The sequence below is a fragment of the Musca autumnalis genome, unplaced genomic scaffold (assembly GCF_047663935.1).
Source record: "Musca autumnalis isolate F117 unplaced genomic scaffold, ASM4766393v1 scaffold_4, whole genome shotgun sequence".
Lineage (NCBI taxonomy): Eukaryota > Metazoa > Arthropoda > Insecta > Diptera > Muscidae > Musca > Musca autumnalis.
Window position 1 is genome coordinate 136,681,443 of NW_027411977.1, and position 19,200 is coordinate 136,700,642.

The 19,200-nt window shown below is 36.9% G+C and overlaps 1 protein-coding gene and 1 pseudogene across 1 annotated transcript; one reads left to right on the forward strand and one right to left on the reverse strand.

Annotated features, from left to right (window-relative positions):
* Positions 1-1,344: 1,344 nt before the first annotated feature.
* On the reverse strand, positions 1,345-7,668 carry ecd (ecdysoneless cell cycle regulator). The gene is made up of 4 exons (XM_073984044.1): positions 7,441-7,668; positions 7,007-7,366; positions 4,039-5,021; positions 1,345-2,396 (listed from the first exon to the last, which is right to left on the reverse strand). The coding sequence occupies exons 2-4, from the start codon at positions 7,320-7,322 to the stop codon at positions 1,587-1,589; spliced, it is 2,109 nt and encodes a 702-aa protein (XP_073840145.1). The 5' UTR covers positions 7,323-7,366; positions 7,441-7,668; the 3' UTR covers positions 1,345-1,586.
* Positions 7,669-11,305: 3,637 nt separating this feature from the next.
* On the forward strand, positions 11,306-13,423 carry LOC141401605 (activating signal cointegrator 1 complex subunit 2-like; annotated as a pseudogene).
* Positions 13,424-19,200: the final 5,777 nt, after the last annotated feature.

Consider the following 19,200-nt stretch of genomic DNA (forward strand, 5'->3'; position numbering starts at 1 on the left):
TAAACAACATAAATTGGCGAACAAATTCAACAAAGTCCGTAAGAGAAAAGAAAGGTTACAGACCAAATCTGTTGATAAATTTTAAATCGGTTTGACAAAGAACCGAAGAAGTGAGGTAGAAATTACCTGTTTTTGAATTGTCAAGCATAAAGTCGATAAAAAGCTGTCATTAAAACTCATTACAACGGGCCAGCAACGCGGACCGGGGTCTGCTAGTTGTGACTAAAATAAAAATTTAAAATTAATTGTTTGTGCTATTTGATTTAAAAAATCAAAAGAAACAAAAAAATTGTTCATACATTTTTGGATAAAGCTCTCTCCTCTCTCTCCATCAAACTGACAATTGCCGCAAGGAAAATTGTCTAATGTAGAGTGCTCTTCGTAGCCCCTGTGCACAATTTCTTTTCTACATGATACTACTGGATTCGACATCTACAAAGCAGATGAGGCGCTACTCGAGAGAAAGATAACTTGATCAATAGATCTGTGTTCACGGTCAAAAACGGGATAGGATGAATTATTCCTATTGCTATAAACCAGGGTCGCCCATTTGTATACTGCGGGCGCCCACTGAGTTGTTTTGCTTTTGCCATTCTCCCTCATTCACAGTGTACGTGAACAAAACACGACTGATAAATATCATGTGGTTGTTGTTTTTTCACCTATACATAAACACTTGCATCAGTTTGATGGTGGGCGACGTGGGCGACACTGCTATAAACCATTGATGACCAGCAAAGAAAAATTGAAATAAATTCCTATGCACGCGTGCTTAGGTATTTTTGTTGTTTGCCGACTACCGAATCGTCAGATGCTTTGCAGTTTTTAAACTTCGTCAAAATATTTCAGTTGCACACTTATGCATTTTTCCTCGAAAATGCATCAGAAATAAAAGTGATACATATTTGCTTTTTACCTGCGTTAAAAATGCGCAATTGTGACGATTTGAAGTACATAGCTTCGCATTTGTTAAGTATCGCGGCGTTATGAAAAATAAACAATACTTAAGACATTTCCGAACATTTGCAAAGCATCTGACGACACGGAAGTCAGGCTTTGTGTGTAAAACTAATGGTGTTGGTTTTATGTCTGTTGCTAATTTCGTAAGCAGAAATATCTTGGTCATTAAGACTATAAACCAACATCGACATAGTTGTTCTTATCGAGTTACAATTTTTTATATTGGAGTTCTCATGCATGAGGAATAATAGGAAGGCACCTGCAAATAAGTCCTGTCAAAAGATTTTATTTTTTTGTAATTTAATGTTTTTCTAAAAAAGATTTCAGATAAACAGTGGAATCATGGTACCCGAATAAAAGCTTTAATTGCAAAATCATCTTTACTTGTTTTGAAAAAATTTAATTTTATTTAATATTAATGAGTGTAGAGAGATATATAGAAAGAGAGAGCGCATAAGAAATTCTCTCGATTGAGAGATATCTTAATATAAGTACCCTGTATAAGAAACTGCGACGGCTTTATATTAAAGAAAAAATCTATTTCCTTTTATCATATTTTTTTCATTTAAACATGAAGAAATGCTTAGCAAAAAACTGTATGTAAAATTGAAGAACGATATGTGAATTCATACAGCCGATTCTTTTAAATCGTCTGTATCATCTCCTGCCATGGCTTCAGCAGCAGCTGCCGACATTCCAGCACCCATTGCATTAAGTAGATTTGAAACAGGACCACTTCCACCAACTTGTGATTTGTAACTGTCCATCATGTTTTTCAAAGTATTAACATTAATGTTGATCGGTTCGAAATCTTCAATATCGTCAAACTCTTCGGCTGTGGCTAATTTGGCTTTGTTATGTGTTTTTGTCTTATCGAAAGATTTACCGATTGTTGTATTCGCCAATTCACGATCCATTTGATCCATATAGGCCTTTATGTCGGCATCTATTTGTTTGTCCACTTCATGCATGGCAGCAAAATTACGCTCCATATCCTCTTCATCTTCGTAGTCACTCATTTCCGAATTCGAGTCCCATTTATCTTCAGGTATGACAAAATCTAGAAAACTTTTCACCTGAGTTGTGAAGCTATCTTCATGTTCAGAGTTATTGGATTTGTTTAGATTGACCGGATTTTTACGCATAGCTTGGCGCATTGAATGATTTTTCTTAACTTTGGCTTTAGAGGCGGCATCTTTCTTTTTGCGTTCTTCCTCGGCATGTTTTTCCTCCTCACCTGTGCTGTAGTCATCGGAATCACGTTCAACACCTTCCAATGCAGATTCTTTCTCAAGAAATTCAGAAATATTTTTGGTGAATTCTTCGGCATTAATATCACCATTCGATTTGTATAGCTTTTTAGGCCCGTAACGATCGAGTAGCATGGCATCCAACTGCTCTGCGCTGATATTGAGCCAATCGTCACTATCACTTGGCTGAAAACAAAGAAAGAAACAATATTAAGAATAAGATTTGGTTATGATGTTTTGAAAAGAGAAGCGATGAAATCCGCACATATAAGCCACAGGAAGAGCACTCCACTCTAACTTTACGAACTATGAGCCTTTCACAAAATCCGTCAATGTCTAATGGTATCGTTTTCCAACAACTGGGTTCTGAGGTTTGCGAAAGTTGTGCAATGGCAGATAAAGTGTTGCCATGTTTCCTCGTCTTCTCCGCATGAATTGTGAGTAGTGATAACATACAATGAATTGTTATAATTTAATTCATCTTTTTTTGGCTCGATGGCTTTGAATTAATGTTCGGTTGTTAAATAAATAATAATAATAATTGCAAAATCTATCGTCTGCACATCTTATTCTGTAGAGAAGCGATTGTAAATCAAGGCGTCCCGCACGGATGCCAGCCAATCTACTTGTCTCTATTATACTTAGTAGTAATAGTTTCTCTGTTTTATTCTCATTTGGATTCCCTATAGGATTTTTGTGTCTACTCACTGTTCCAATAGACCGAATTTGGAATGTACCGAATAGCGATTTCGTTTTTAATTATTGTATACTAGAAGATTGCATTGGATTATTTTTGTTGGGAGATGTTGAAGACCACTTTTCCTTGTGGTTCTGAATTCCGACTCCCACCAGCAGAAAAAACTTTTGTAAAAACAGGATTTGGATTTGTCATTGTGAGCCACATTTTCTGAAACCTTCCATAAAAAATTCTGCGCTAATTGCTGTTTTATAATATTGTCCATAGAAGAAGGTCCTCTTATGTTCACAGACGACCTCAAGAAGCCTTTTTTGTCCATAGAATACCCCAAGATGTCATATGTTGTCCATAGAAAGTCCCAATAGGTCTTCTATTGTTTACAGAAGACATCGAGAGGCCTGTTATTCACAGAAGACTCCAAAAGACCTCCTTTTGTCAATAGAAGACCTGGAAAGTAGAGTTGGGTAATCTAGTTCCTTGTACTAGTTCCAAAACGTATGAGTAACATCATGAAATGTAACGGGTGATATTAAGCATACGCAGTTTGTTCAAAGAAAAAATGTGGGCCATTGGAACTGCGAAGTGAACGATATAGTTCCATTTAGTTCCTTTAGCCCAACTCTACTGGAAAGGTCTTCTGTTGTCTAAAGAAGACCTTAAAAGGTCTTTTGTTGTCTAAAGAAAACCTCAAAAGGTCTTCTGTTGTCTGAAAAAGACCCCAAGAAGACCTCAAGAGGCCTTATTTTGTCCATTGAAGTACATATAAGATTTCAAGCGGTCTTCTATTTCAAGAAGAACTCCATATAACACCTCAATCGATCTTTTATTGTCCACATAAGATGACAAAAGGACCTCAGAAGGCCTTATATTGTCCATTTCTCACACTTGTTCACTCTTGTAATTATTGAAATTAACTTTATAGGCTTCCCATTCAATAATAAATTTCGTCTAATTGGCTTTGCTAAATGATCTCCAGCAGCTTTACGAAGAGTAACTTTAGGGTCGCTCCACCAAACCGGTTGGGAGTTCCCCATGGGATAGGCGATTGGACCACAAATTATCGCTTCAGCCTAGCTCTTCAAAATCAAAGACAAAAATAAGCAAATGTATGCAATTTTTTTCAAAACCTACCCTTAAATTATTCTCCTCATCTCTCAACTCTTCGGCATTGATTTCCGTTGATCTTAATAACTCCAAGATTTCTTTTCCCACCAATGGAGCAGTACGAAAACGGCTTTGATTATCCTTAAAATAATCTTTGGCTTGTTCCAACAGACGCTGATATTCTGCAGATCCCTCAATATTATCTCTAAAATATCCCTTGGACTGTAGACTTCTGACGTAAGCCTTCCATGCTGGTGATTTATCTTCGTTGTTTGCATCTTTTGCCTGAGAAGCTAATATTTCGAAACCACATGCCACTTTAATGCCCAACAAATCTTCTTTGTATTCCTCGGACTGAGGATTGCCATTCAGATTCCAACCAATATTACGATCTGGAACATAATTACTATGCATTATCATAGCATACAGACATTTGGTAAAACAAACATTTGTGCGAACTCTCTGTTCGGGTGGGAAATAACGCATTGAACGGCATGCCTTTATATCTATGGGATCTCGATCACAAAATGATCTAACTGCTGCTGATATAAGTGAGGGGTTTTTCTTTAACAACATGGCAACGCCTAAGGGGAGGCGCACTATCTGATGATGAAGCGCATCATTGTTGGTGCTATTGAATTCTTTGATTCGGTTATTAATACAATCCTGTATCTCCTTTGAAACCTTATAAAGGGTAGGATTCTTTTGAATTTTATCCACAGCCTCAGAAACAGGCATTAATTTTATATTGGTATTTGTAGATGAGTTTTGAACCAAATTAATAAAGCCTTCACATATATATACACGCTGCTCACAAGTATCTGGATTGGCCCATTTTGGCAAAAAATCTGCAGCTTCGATTAGGAGAAATTCGCCATCAGAATCTATGACTCGCACCACAACCGTGGGTAGTACTTGTGAAATTTTGCTGAGCAAGTAAACAATAAACCATTCATCGGCTATGTTATCACCGTAGTGTGTAACGCCATGCAAGTGTGGTGGAAGGTGGTCTGAAATAGAAATAAAAAATATTTTTTTAACAACAGGTGTTAAATAGGTTTTCACACACCAAATTAAAGAAAATTCTTTTCGGAATCTCAAGCAATGTTAAAAATAGAAATTAGAAATGATGCTCCACAGCAATGAAGTGATGAAAACAAGAAACGATTATATCTGTTCTATATAGGTAGCCTATCTGTTCTATAAAGGTAATCCATCTGTTAAATAGGTATCACTTTTCTTGTTTGTGATAAGTTATTCAATTTCAATATTGATTAAATAAATATTGATTTTTTTACCTTCAAAAACAAGTAAGAAAGTATAAGTCAGTCAAGTGCTGACGGAGCGTACCCTCAGACTGTGACAAGAAAAGAAGCAAACGCCATAATGATGAGGTATATGAATTATATTTATCTTATACAACGAATTTGGTTAAAAATACGTGGAATCTGTAGGTACTGTAACGTGGTAGTAAGCTAACTTCTGATACATAGAGTACTCGAAATATTAAATTTTGTCACAGTATGTTTGGAAAAAATTTCTTGAAAAGTTTGAGTGTTATCTTGCACACTACCGATTAAACTTTTTTTCTGAATTTTGTATGGGAGGCACCCGAAGGAGTGGACCGATATAGTCCATATCCAAACCTGATACATGACTGGATGAAATAATACAACGTGCAAAGTTTGGAACAATCAGAAACTCCCTACGAGAGTTATCTGGCGGATTTGCCATTTTATTTGGTGCCGTCAGGGTTTCTATGAGCTTTTAGGCCATAATGCTGGGAAGTATGGACTTGCGCCCAAAAAATTGTACCGTCGCTAAAGATAGCCGCAAGGATAACCTGCTGAAAAATGTCAAAACGATGCGAGAGGAGCTCTTTAACTTCAATACTTCCGAATTTTGCGTGGGAGGTAAAATAAGAAGTGGATCGATATAGTCCATATACGTCTATACTGGAATGCGATGTGCAAAGTTTGGACCAAATCTATTGCTTCATGAAGCCAGAGAGTATAACAAATGATAAAGCATTGGCCCAAGGTAACATACATATGTATATACATATATGACAAGATGATAAGGATATCCTTATGGAAGAAAAAAGCCTCAAAAATACCAAATATTTCAAAAACCGCTACGTTCACCAACAAAAGTAATAATTTTCTTTTCCTTATTTTTGCGGAAATATTTTCTGCTTACGTAGTCGGTACATTGATAAAATTCCTCAAATTCGTCATTGGAAAATCCAATTTCTACATTGTAAATCGTCATAGGTAATGTATATAGACCTCGCAAAGCCAAGTGATGATTTTTATTTTTTAGTAAGATTTTATTTGCACATCTCTAATAGAATATCTGCTAGTTATTACAATAAAGTTTTGAATTCCTTAACTACTCTTAGCTTTTAATTTAAAAGACACTCAATTGGTACTCCTATACTCAACTTACGCCAATACAGTTTTAAAATTTAACTAGCTCCCCAAGAGAACTTGAATCCTGTTATAACTTGCTAATCTTTTAGAAAGTTAGTAACGGTCGCTACCTTGATCCCAGTATCATCTTCTAGAGGATTCGTCTTTTTTGTGCTTGATTCAAAAAAGGGGTGACGCATGAGATAGCGTAATCTTCTCCTTATATAATCATACACTGGACCTAAAAGGAAGATTTTTCTCTGCATCGAACATTTTATTTCATCCATTCATTCATTGAACCTCTATTTGAGCATTATACTAACGTTCAACTATTTGTTGTTTTAAATATTCTCTTTGTTGACGTCTTAAAAATGCACACCCAAATATTGTACATACAATGTATATTGCGGAGAAGAAATATACATACAACACCCTAGTGGCAGCATCACATCAACACTATTCCCACCCTCTTTACATTGACCCCTTTTTATGAACCGATCACACACAGATGAACCAATATTTCTATACGATGTCTGTACACTTATGTATGAACCAACATATGATATCTTAATATGCAAACATACCTTGGTCTGTTTGTTTTGGGCCGATATGTGCTGCTGCCTTTTCCTTTGTTGTCGATGTAGTTGACTCATCGTTAAGCAATAATTCCTGTGGGCTACATGTTCGCACACGCAATTCGAATTCGTCTTTGTGCCATATATAATTTCGCTCCTTTGTCAATTTATCCACAATACTTAGACATTTTTTTCGAGTTTCCTCCAACTGTTTGCGTACCGAATTGTCGTCACTCAGATTCAAATCCAATTTGGGAAATATGAAATATTCTACGTAATCATCTTCTCGTACAAATTCAAGATTCGCCCCAAATATTTTGTCCATTTTAATTGATCAAAGGAGGTTAAATCCTTGGGCTAAACTACTGGCTGAAATCGAAATGTAGTGTTTATTACTTTATTGTATGTAAGCAATTGCATGGATGAGACCTTAGGAAACGAACCTGTGTTCCTGTTAACACTAAATTAGATTATATTTTTACGTTTATTTCCTTATTATTTTATGCCCATATTATTTTGATTCGCAGGCTCGCCTCGCCTCCCATAAGAACAATAACTCAATAACTAGAGTTTTTTAGTTCACGAACAACAGTTCAATTGATCGATTCATTGAAAAGACCCAATGAACTAGGTTGGTTGTTGTTGTTCACTGAACAATGAACGATGGACTCATGATACAATAAGAAGGTAGCATTATGTGTGTTCGTTTACTTACAATTTGTACAAATTGTTACTGGATGTTGTTCGTTTACTCTACAGTATAATGCAAAAGATCTTAGTCGATTACAAGAAGTTGCTGGACTTGTACAAATTTGTACAAATTATTGAGTAAACGAACAGACCTATTATCAGCCCAGCTGATGGTAACATAAGCTGTGTTCCTTTACTTACCTGAGGTTACCATTTTTAACCTGCAAAGCGTTCCTTAACCCCGAAAAGTGGCAAAACTGGAAGCAATTTTTAGAGAGTGAGAGTGGAGAGCGGAAATGGCTTTCTCTTCTATCACATGCTACCAGCAAAATTTCTGCAGGTAAAAAATGGCAGAACTGATTTTTCGACTTTTGTTCGACGATTATTTCACAATGAAAAAGAAAACAGATGAAAAAGTCGAACGCTGATAAAACTAAATTAAAAACTGTAAAATAAAAGTCGAAAATTGATTTTTTTATTTTCTTTTCGATATTGCTGCCAAACCTACCATTTTTCCGTTCATTTACTTTTCTGGTAAAAATGTTCATGAGAGAGCAATTTTGACACTTTTCTCTTTTACCATTCTTACCATTAAAAAAGTAAAGGAACAAAGCTATAATATAATAGTTTTTCAGTAATAATTATTCAAGCTGTGTTCCTTTACTTACCTGAGGTTACAATTTTTCCCATTTGTTACCATTTTTAACCTGCAAAGCGTTCCTCAAACCTCGAAAAGTGGCAATACTGGAAACAATTTTTAGAGAGTGAGAGTGGAGAGAGAGCGAAAATGGCTTTCTCTTCTACCACAGGCTACCAGCAAAATTTCTGCAGGTAAAAAATGGCAGAACTGATTTTTCGACTTTTGTTTGACGATTATTTCACAATGAAAAAGAAAATGGACGAACAACAGAAAAGTCGAACGCTGACAAAACTAAATTAAAAACTGTGAAATAAAAGACGAAAATTGATTTTTTTATGTTTCTTTTTTACATTGCTGCCAGATCTACAATTTTTCCGTTCCTTTACTTTTCTGGTAAAAATGTTGATGAGAGAGCAATTTTGACATCTCTCTCTTTTACTACCCTTACCATTAAAAAAGTAAAGGAACAAAGATAAGATTAACTAATATCCCGTTTGCACTTAACCGGATCCCACGGCAGGGGGTTCTTTCGTACCAGATTTTTCTGTGTTGGGAGCAGCATATTCCGGAATGCCTGCTCCGAATTCTTTTGGTCCGTGCCGGGACGGAGGAAAACCCAGGACCAATTTATTTGTGTTCAGTTTGTCACATCCGCATCTTCACCCATATCCAACTTTCGGTGAGATGCAATAGATGTCAGGAGTTGGTGTATCTAAGGGGTTGCTCTGGACTTGTCCACGTAAGGGACTACGAAAGGGATTATGTTGCTGCATGCTGAATCGCACCAGAAGTGGAGGTGGTGGATTAGCTTTCCTACTGCACCATTCTGTCCAATACAGACCTATCTCGCTTGAGCCTGTCTCTAGTGACCCGTACATGGAATGTATGTGGGTAGCAGTCAGGTGTGGAACTGCCAAGATAGAGTTTCTGAACGTATACTTTAAGGGAAGATAGGACCTCAGTCACGTTTGGTGACATTACGTTGACTGACCCGAAGAGGTGCGATAGTTATTTCAATCGACAGTTTGTCGAGCACCCCGAGAGTGACAGGGCGAAGAGAAGAGTATTACGTCGCATCAGATCTATTCCTGCCGAGGAGGAACCACCACAGTTTACAATGGATGATGTTGCCAAATCATCCAAAGCGATGGGCCCTGATGGAATCTCCATGGTAATGCTGAAGCAGCTGGATGAGCCGGAAGTGGAGTATCTCACTACAGTTCTCAACTTGTCGCTATACACCCTCATTGTTCCTGAAGTCTGGAAAATGGGCAGGGTGGTACTCCAGCAAGGATGCTAGCAAAAGTGAATCGTACAGGCCGATTTCGCTTTTGTCGCCCGTAGCAAAGACCCTTGAGGCCTTATAGCCCATTCAGATATGACTTCATTAGCCGGATTTAGCTCATTATCAGGTTTTATTTGCAAAATCCGGCCAAAATCTACCAGATTTCCCATACAAAAATAAATCCTCGTATTGAGTGGATATGTTTTAAATCTGGCATAAATCCTCGTATACAACTCTCTTTTTTGTAACATGTTGCTAGAAAATACAAAAAGTTGCAAGTTGGCACAAGAAACAAGGTAGATACATCGGTGAATTGCTACACTAAAACCATGGTACAAATACACAGGTAGCCGCATCGGCAATTGTTGGTAACATAAGGTGTCAAAATTTGACATCAATTCAATGCACTTGACACAATTGGCCTGTTCCCGTACTTTATAAAGTGGTAAAAGTCGTAAAAGTTGTAAAAGTCGTAAACGATTTTCATATAAATTTTGTGTACGGGAACGCAAAATGTGTAAAAGTGGTAAAAATTGTAAAAACTTTTTAGTTCTGGAACAGGGCTATTATGTTACCATCAGCTGGCATGATAATGCTACCTGTATTATTGTACCATGACTAAAACAAAGACATAAGCTTCGTTCCCGTACTTTTTAATGGTAAAACTCGTAAAAGAGAGAACTGCAAAAAATTTGTTCTTACACATAAGTTTTCTGAAATAGTTCGGGAACGGAAAAAATGGAAAATACGTCAAAAAAAACTGAAACAAATGTCAAAGTCGACGTATCAGCCAATCAGACGCCGGCAACCATGTTACTATTTTTTTACTCTCCCAAATTTGTCGTGTAAAAAGTTTTTAAAGAGAGCGTCATTCAGCGCCATTTTTGTTTAAAGAGAAGTGAACATTTTACAATTTTTTTGTGTACGGGAACGCTTTTTCGAATAAAATGTGTAAAAGTCGTAAAAATTGTAAAAACTTTTTAGTTCTGGAACACAGCTATAAATACAACAAGATACGACATTTTTTTGCTATCATTCTTCAGTGAATGGCTTTTGAATTTAACATAATGTTATATCTCGATATGGTGATATAACATTTTTTTCTTTTATACATTTTTACGTATTTAACCGAATTTACCGATCCAATTGACATAGAATTATTCTTGAATAGATCCTTGAATTCATAAATTTCGTTTCTGATACCATTACATGAAATGTTCCTCCTTGGTTGTGATTTTGAATTAACTGCAACCTGTTAAGGGTAATGTTTCTATACAAAGTTTCGTAAACATTTTTTTGTTGCATGCATTTTGTCTAGTCTTATACCCCGGTTACACTATTGAAGGTTAACCCACTGGGTTTAATAGATCCAGTGGGTTAATCTTTGCTGGTTACACTTAGCTTTTCGAGGATATAAACTGTCAGCTGATGTTTGTTTACATATACATACAAAATAACTAATAAAGTCGTGTGTTACACTTTTACAATTTCTCGTATGGGATATCGTCCCCTCTTTGCTCATATTGGTATATTTTACACACAGGGATACATTTTTGTATCATGGTATCAATCGTACTTTTTGTTAAAAGAGTGTCATGATACAATGATACAAGGTAACCTCACGCTCAGAGCTCACAGAGTTGTATTCGTTTTGCCGTCCCTTCATTGGCAAAAAGATTTTGACAAACCTTGTATGTATGTGTATGTAAACAAACATATACATATTTGTCAATTACATTTTAATTTGAACTAAACGACAATTTCAAAATAAATTATACTTAGTCACCATTCCAAAGAGATCCACAAGGATGCTTTAAGCCGATCTTAAGTCGTAAATCATTTTCTATATATTTTTTTTAGATTTTGGTCCTACTTGATCTACCAACAATCCGCCTTGGCAGGCAATACCATTTTGTATCAGCGTCTTTACCCATTACCTCCAAGCAAAATTCAAGACCTGTATGAAGAGATTTTAAATTTAATTTTACGCATTATTTGCCGCATACTTTCACCCAAAGAATCCAATGAATCCTGGATAAGAAAAGAAGATTTGAAAAATTTAATTTATGAAAATTATCTTGTTTCAATACCAATGTTATTCGATCGCCTAGTAGCCGTGGGAAACCTCCTGTTACTGCAGCCAAATTATAAAAAAGATCTCCAACATGCTTTAAACTATTTTCGGATGGCATTCCGCTCCATCCACACCCAAACGGGAAATGAAGGTTTCGAAGGTGCAGGTGGTGATACTCCCTTTGATGATGTTGTCCTCTATACTCTGGATTGTGCTTTTACCTTGAGTGTAGTAGTATTGGATGTGTGTCCAGCGGCCAAAGCGATATGTTATGAAATTAAATTGCCCCAAGCAATACAGTGCCCTTTCTTTACAATAATATTTATGTGATAAATGAACAATCGAAAAGCCTTTTGTGGATAAATCATGCCCGTTTGCAGTTGTTGAAAGCGTTTCGCAACATTGCCTATTCTTATGTTGAGATGGTTTTGGCAAAACGGTAAGTAAATGTGAATATTTTAGAAACATGTTTTGTAGTTTTTTTTTTTTAGAGAGGCTGGCCTTTTGGCATTTGAGGACTTTATTGGTGGAATGTTTATCTGAACAAACATTTGCGGTGGACAATGAACGTCATTATCCCTTGTCATTTGATGTGGAGATTTTAAAACAAGCCTGTCCAGATTTGTAAGTACCTTTTTTATGGATTTTGGTAACAATTTTTTGCAAGTTTTTGTTTTTTTTCAAAACTAGGAATGGTTTCAAAACAGATTTTGTGATTGATGGTTATCGCAGAGAATGTGCCAGTGCCGTTGTGGATAACATAAACAATAATGACCTAAAACAGGAAATTTATAATAAGAGCCCCAGTCCTCCACCTCCAACAAAGCCTGTAGAAGTTGCCAACCAAAAGACAAACAACAACAGTAATGCCAAAGAAACCCCCCCAACCATGCTCGACTGTTTTGACGTGCTCGACGGGCTTTGTGAGACGTGTCCTCAGCCGTTATAACAATGCAGAGGAGGCAATATCCGCGGTACTAGAGAACAATCTACCACCCGATCTAGCTGCTGCTGATCAAACAGAAGTCTATATACCACCAGACCCTCAAGACGCAGTTTATCGAGAAACGGGTGTTAAATACTTCAATGTCTTTGATGGTGATAAATATGACATCATGATTCATCCATCATTCCAAATGCCCCGAAAAATTTTGCCCAACTTCTTGATGATAAACGTGATTTGGCCGCCAGAAGGCATAGATATCAAGAATATTCGTTGGTAACAGAGGGTGATGACGAAGATAATCAGGATAAAGAATATAATGATGAATATGATGACAGTTATGAGGCAATATTGGAAATCCAAAGATTTGAAATCTGTTTTGGCAAATGTTGTCGACGAATCGGAAGATGATGAAAGTGATGAGGAGGAAGAAGATTCCAGCTATGGAAAGGAAAATCGTAAAACGATGAACTTTTGTGAAAATCCCGAAGATATACGTGCCCGCTACGAGGCACGAAGACAAGCTAAATGGTCCAAGAAAGGCATACCACCACCTGTGGCACCAAATCATGATGTGGTTGGCAAACAAAAGGGTCAGGGCCAAGAGAAAGATGCACTGCGTAATCGTCAGAAGAAGGAAGCCAATAAGTCATCAAGAGCCAACCATAATCGTAAGGCTGGTGCGGCCTTTAAACGTAGTAAGGGTATGTTTGAAGCGAGATTTGAAGTGCGTTAAGTATGTATGTAAATGTTATTGTACTGTATAAAATATCAATTAAAATTTTTTATCTCAATACTGGATTTTGAGATAATTTATAGAAGAACTAAATGCATTTTTATTTTGGAGAAATACGCTGCGTAATGCTTGCTTATGGAAACACCATTCAGTCAGGTTGAATTGCAGTTTTACTGTGGAAAGTCTTGCCATGAAATTGGAAGTATGGTTCGTCCAATCATTTGCTTGTTTCGATCAATTATATTGTTACGAATGTAACTGATAGGTTTAAGTTAATTTAGTTTAATTTCCGTTAATTTAAAAATTTGAATTGTAACGTAAAGTTTTATTACGCAGTTACTTTAATTAAGCAACAACAATTATCATGTAGAATTATCTTCATTATTCTAGATGTTCTTTACCTTTCATTAATGTGCTTTTGTTTTGTTTTGCCACAATCATGTAATTATTGTTTAGTTTGTTACTTCTTTATTGCACTTGTTTGTTGTTGTAGTTACGTCATTACTGTGCTTGTCGTCCAATTGTATTCCCCCATGTATGTACGTGAGTATGGTTGTTCGCTTAGTGCGAATGTGCGTCTGTGTGTTCGCTGCACAGATTCGAGATGTTGCCATATGTGTTCTGGAGGACTCTAGAACAGGGAGACTTTGGGGTATAAATTACCGGGGAAATGGCAATGACGGAGTAGTTGTGTTTTAAGCGTTGAACTGAACAGATCGGTTAAATAAGAGCTGCGTGCTAACTAGAGACTTGCTGTGTGCTTAGTAATTAAAGTCGATTCCGAATAAGTGTAATAAAGTAAATAAAGCATTGTAGAAACGTAATCTAAAACGAACCCAGTTTTATTTGGTACAAATCGTACTGGGGAATAAAACAACGTCTACACGGAGATTAGTTAAATCTAATTCCGTAACAATATGTCTTGAAATCCATCTTTCCAAAAACCCCAAAAAATGAAATAAAACTTCTAGTTTGATTTTTAGGTCAATATATCATTAACAATATTTATCTTTGAGTTGGACTCAACTCCTAATCTAAAAATATTTGCAAAAAAAGTAACTTATGATTTTGTGTTCAATGAATTATGGATGACTTTGGAAGAGGGTCTGCTATTCGGATCTTGGTTGGTACACAAATAAAACAACTCCATTATCAGATTATATTCCTCACTCAATTCGAAGGCTTCAGGCAGTGGTGGTCGGTACCATATGGTCTTGATTCATCCATAGATCCCAAAGTAAAGTCACTTTGGTCAAGTGAATTTTCTTCTTCAGATTCGGTGATGACGATGACCTCATCGTGTCCTTTTTCATTTTCGGTATCATCTAATTTTCGGGAATGTGGCGGTATCAAGGCAATTGTCTCCTATATAATCAATCCCAAACTGAATATATCCGCTTTAATATCGATCTCCTCCTCATCTAGAAAAATCTCGGGGACACACCATAGCTCGGTCCCCACATATCTAAGATCAGGATTTTCTTTGAAGTTAATTTTACCTTCCTTATTTGAATTGAGACGGCTGTTGGCGTTATTCTGGTATGATGAATGGGGATGCCCTCCAAGTACGGAATACACACTCTATCTTTGTACTGCTTGCGCAACTGCATCAACCAGCAACTTGAGGACCTTATTCCTACTTCTAATGTTTTCACCCAATGTTTTGGGGTAGTTAGTGATCGGAATCAGAACACCATGTTCAGTGGGACCTCATTTCAACGGTCCAGGCAGTGAGGAGTGTGGCCGTGGATTTAGCGGTGGACATTTTCATATTCCTCAAATGATTACGTGTATGTTTTTGCACAAATTGTTGGATATCGTTGTCGGGGCGAATGAGAATCTTGAACACTGCTGGAAAGCGAATTCTCTTATTTTGACTTGTTCATTCATCTTCTTGCGTTGGCCGGACTAAGTAACAATATAATAACATTCCTTTTATGGTATAGTTCACGACATGGTGTAAATTCGCCTTGGTTCACGATTTATTTTGGTGTCGTGGGGACGAATTTTCACATGTCCATTTACATATTTTGGAAACCCACAATTACGAAAATATGTTATTCTCCAGCCGCAGAAACGTCCTCCATGAACCAAAAGACCACAAAAAACGAAAACTTGCACATATTCTCCCGAAATATAAACAAATATTTAATATTTGTTCCAAAAAATATACGTAAATGAAACGTAAACAAACAATATGTTGTTTTGTTGTCATTGACATACAATAACAACAACAACTTTCATATTGTTTCGAATGCATGGTTGTATGTGACAGCTCAAGGACGGGTTTTTCAAATGAGATTACCTTGTATCATTGTATCATGAAAGAGTGTCTAATGAAAAAAATAAATAATTTTATGATTTCCAAATAACTTTAGATTTATTAACTCCATAAAATCTCATGCGACCAATCGTAAACGTGTAAAACACGACAAACTCTGTTGCAAAAACAGTTGCAACTTTTGGTACTTTTTGAGTAGAGTTGGATTTTTTTGCACAAGTACCGAATACAGCACTGTATTTTTGGTGGATTTGTGCTTAAAATAAACCCAGCCATTAGAGGATTTAATTTTTGTATGGTAAATCTGATCAGATTTGAGCAGATTAAGCAAATAAATCCTCATGAAGTGGGTTAACCCGGCAAAAAGCTGTAGTGCAACCGTGCTATTAGTTGTATTTATGTCTTTGACTAAAAATAATTTAAAATGTCAAAATTTGAAAACAAGGTGGAAAAATTAAATTTGTTTTGATGTACAAAGTTGATTTTAATCAACCAAGACTAATATTTACGATGTCTAAACGATAAAATAATTCGTTTATTTATTTTAGATGGGCAAACAGCGATAAATAATTCTTTATTTGCTCTTTAGTTATCATTAGGCCTTTTCGATAACTTCGCAAGTAAAAAGTATTTGCAACTTTTTGCAAGTACTTCTCATTTCTCTTTTAAGTATAGTACACATTGATAAGCAAAACTGACAGTCATCGAGGTCTATTTCGTGAATATCAAAGCCTAATTGAAAAATTTCTTTTATAATCTCTAAATAATATCGTAAATATTTTATTTCAAACGTTTTTAGCTAAATAAAAGTTGTTATTTGCCGGAAAATTGTCCTTAAAGTACGTTGACTGTCAGTTTTGACTGTTAGTGTGTACTCCCCTTTACTGAACAAAATTGTTATCGAACAGCTTTTTGTAAAAGTTTGTACAAACTTTTGACTTATCTTGCAGACCTATTAGTAGCATAATGTGCAAACATTTTTTCTTTTAAACAATAAAATTGTATTATGGCGTATGTTAGATCAGATGGTCTGATGCATCTACCTTGGTAATTGTGCTATGAACAAAAATCAGCTGACTGCCATTTAAATCCTCCAAAATGTATATCTAAATGCAATGAGATTTGTACTGGATTTATTAAATCCAGTCTAGGATTTATGGCTAGTCTAAATGAGCTATTAGTCTTCCTCAGTATCAGAAATAGCTATCGAGTTGCCGATCATCAGCATGGATTCCGTAAGCAGCACAGCACGACAACTGCTCTGCACGCCATTACCACACATATTTGTCAAGGACTCAACCAGAGACGGCCGTGCGATAGAACAGTGATGGTGGCGCTTGACTTATCAAAAGCCTTTGATACAGTTAGGCACTCCACGCTGTTTGAGGACATTGAGCAGATAACCCTCCGGCCAAGCTTGAAACGTTGGATAGTCAATTATATGTGTGGACGCCCGTCGTACGTGGAATTCAGGAACAAGAAGTCCAAACCCCGTAGAGTGATATCTCCGGAACTGTTTAACCTCTACCTCTCCTGTATTCCGCCCCCTCCAGACGGCATCGAGATCGTAACGTATACGGATGATTGCACGATCCTGGCGTCGGGTACCTATCCTGATGACATCTGCGAGAGACTGAACAACTATTTAACCGATCTTACCACCTTTTTCCATTCGAGGAATATGCAGATTTCCGCCACAAAATCAACAGCCACTCTGTTCACCACATGGACAGCGCAGTTTGGAAGAGAATTGAATGTCGTGGTCGACGGTAGCAGAATTCCGACCACAAACTGCCCCAAAATTTTAGGGGTCACATTCGACACTACTTTCACATCGTGCGCGCACGCCACAGCTATCGACAAACTGAAGAGTAGGAACAAGGCCCTCAAGTCCCTAGCAGGCAGCACTTGGGGTGCAGATAAAGAAACCTTGTTGACCACATATAACGCGATAGGTCGGTCTGTGGTAAGCTATGCGGCGCCAGTCTGGTCCCCGAGATTATATGATACGAATTGGAAAAAGATTCAAACTTGACAGAATGCCGCCCTGAGAACAGCAACAGGGTGCCTCCTCAAATCTTCAGCGGACCATCTACATGAGGAGGCAAAGATTCTTCTAGTAAAGCAACACAATGAGATGCTTTCGTTAAAATACCTGCTTGGATGTTACCGTGTTAGCCATCCCAATCATCATCTTGCGGGTAGGCGCGGCACATACAGGCAGATCACGAAGGATATCCATGCTCTAGAGGGAGAGGTCCAAAGATACAGGAGAGAACACCTAGATCAACAAGCGTATCAAGCAGGTTTAAATAGTATTCATACGGAAGCAGTTGCCAAGGCCTTAAGCAGTTATAGTGTGAATAAAGTCCTCGAAATACATCCCCCATCTATTGCAGCTGAAGAGCGTCAGCTGCCACGACAAACTAGAGTAGTTTTGCCTCAACCACGCTCGGGATATTGCAGTCGCCTAAATTCTTATTGGGCGGAAATCGACCGCACCGTGCAAGACATCTGCCAAGTATGTGGCATGGGCCCGCACGACACACCTTTTCAACTGCCCAGCCAACCCTACTCATCTAACTCCAGTGGATCTGTGGTTACATCCCATCGAAGCAGCCACTTTCCTGGAACTGGAGATAGACACAGAGCCAGATTGAACACATGGTACAATTATTACAGGTAAAAGCAAGTCCCAGCTGATTAGATTCACCCGTAGTACTAGTGTCAAAATGTATATGACGTTTTGTCATTGTTTTTCATTGTGTATACTTTTTTGACAGCCGTTGCATTGAAAATTTAAAAATAAACAAACACATTGGAAACTAAAAATACAAAACAAAATGAATTTGATATTACCATATACATCGGTAAGTACACAGAAATACATATATTTTCATAAATAATGGGTATTATCTCATAGTGGGAAGAGAAAGTCAAATGAGAAAGTGCGTATTGTGCGATAAAGTAGAAACGAAGGACAAAAGACATTATTTCAACATTCCATTAGATCCACATAGAAGGCATGACTGGACCAAATTTTGTGGAAAGGAAAAAATGGAAGCTAAAGGTACATATATCCATATTTCCAAACTATTCATTCCATAAAAATTTAATGTTTTCAGCAACCTTTTGGAGTTACCCTGCCCACACAACAAGAAACGTTACAAAACATGAATGAAGCAATGTGGATTCCAATTATTCCAAACAAGAAATTATTGGTTTAAATGACCACACAACACCAAAACAATTTGTGTACAAGCTAAAAATATGTTCATAAAATTAATAAAGTGTTTTATTACTATTCCGCTACTTTAACAATTAAAAAGGAACGAATCGTTTTTTCTGATATATATTCTCCTTTATTTAACTTCGTGGAACGTGGATTTGACACATGGAAGTGGGACGTTTTATATGTTCACGTCACGATGTTCTGAGAAACCTAGTGCATTGTAAAGATGATCGAATAAGGCCCACATTTGACCCATTTGTCCATAGTTTCTTCAATGTTTTAGCATCCTTGTAAATTTGTGAACCCGGTTCATTGAATTGAC

Bases quoted from the DNA above. Each gene is read 5' to 3' on its own strand.
- ecd (XM_073984044.1), bottom strand. From the start codon at position 7,322: ATGGACAAAATATTTGGGGCGAATCTTGAATTTGTACGAGAAGATGAT. The intron at 5,022-7,006 runs GTATGTTTGCAT...TTTCTATTTCAG, and splicing joins CCCAAAACAAACAGACCAAG to ACCACCTTCCACCACACTTG. The intron at 2,397-4,038 runs GTAGGTTTTGAA...CTTTGTTTTCAG, and splicing joins ATGAGGAGAATAATTTAAGG to CCAAGTGATAGTGACGATTG.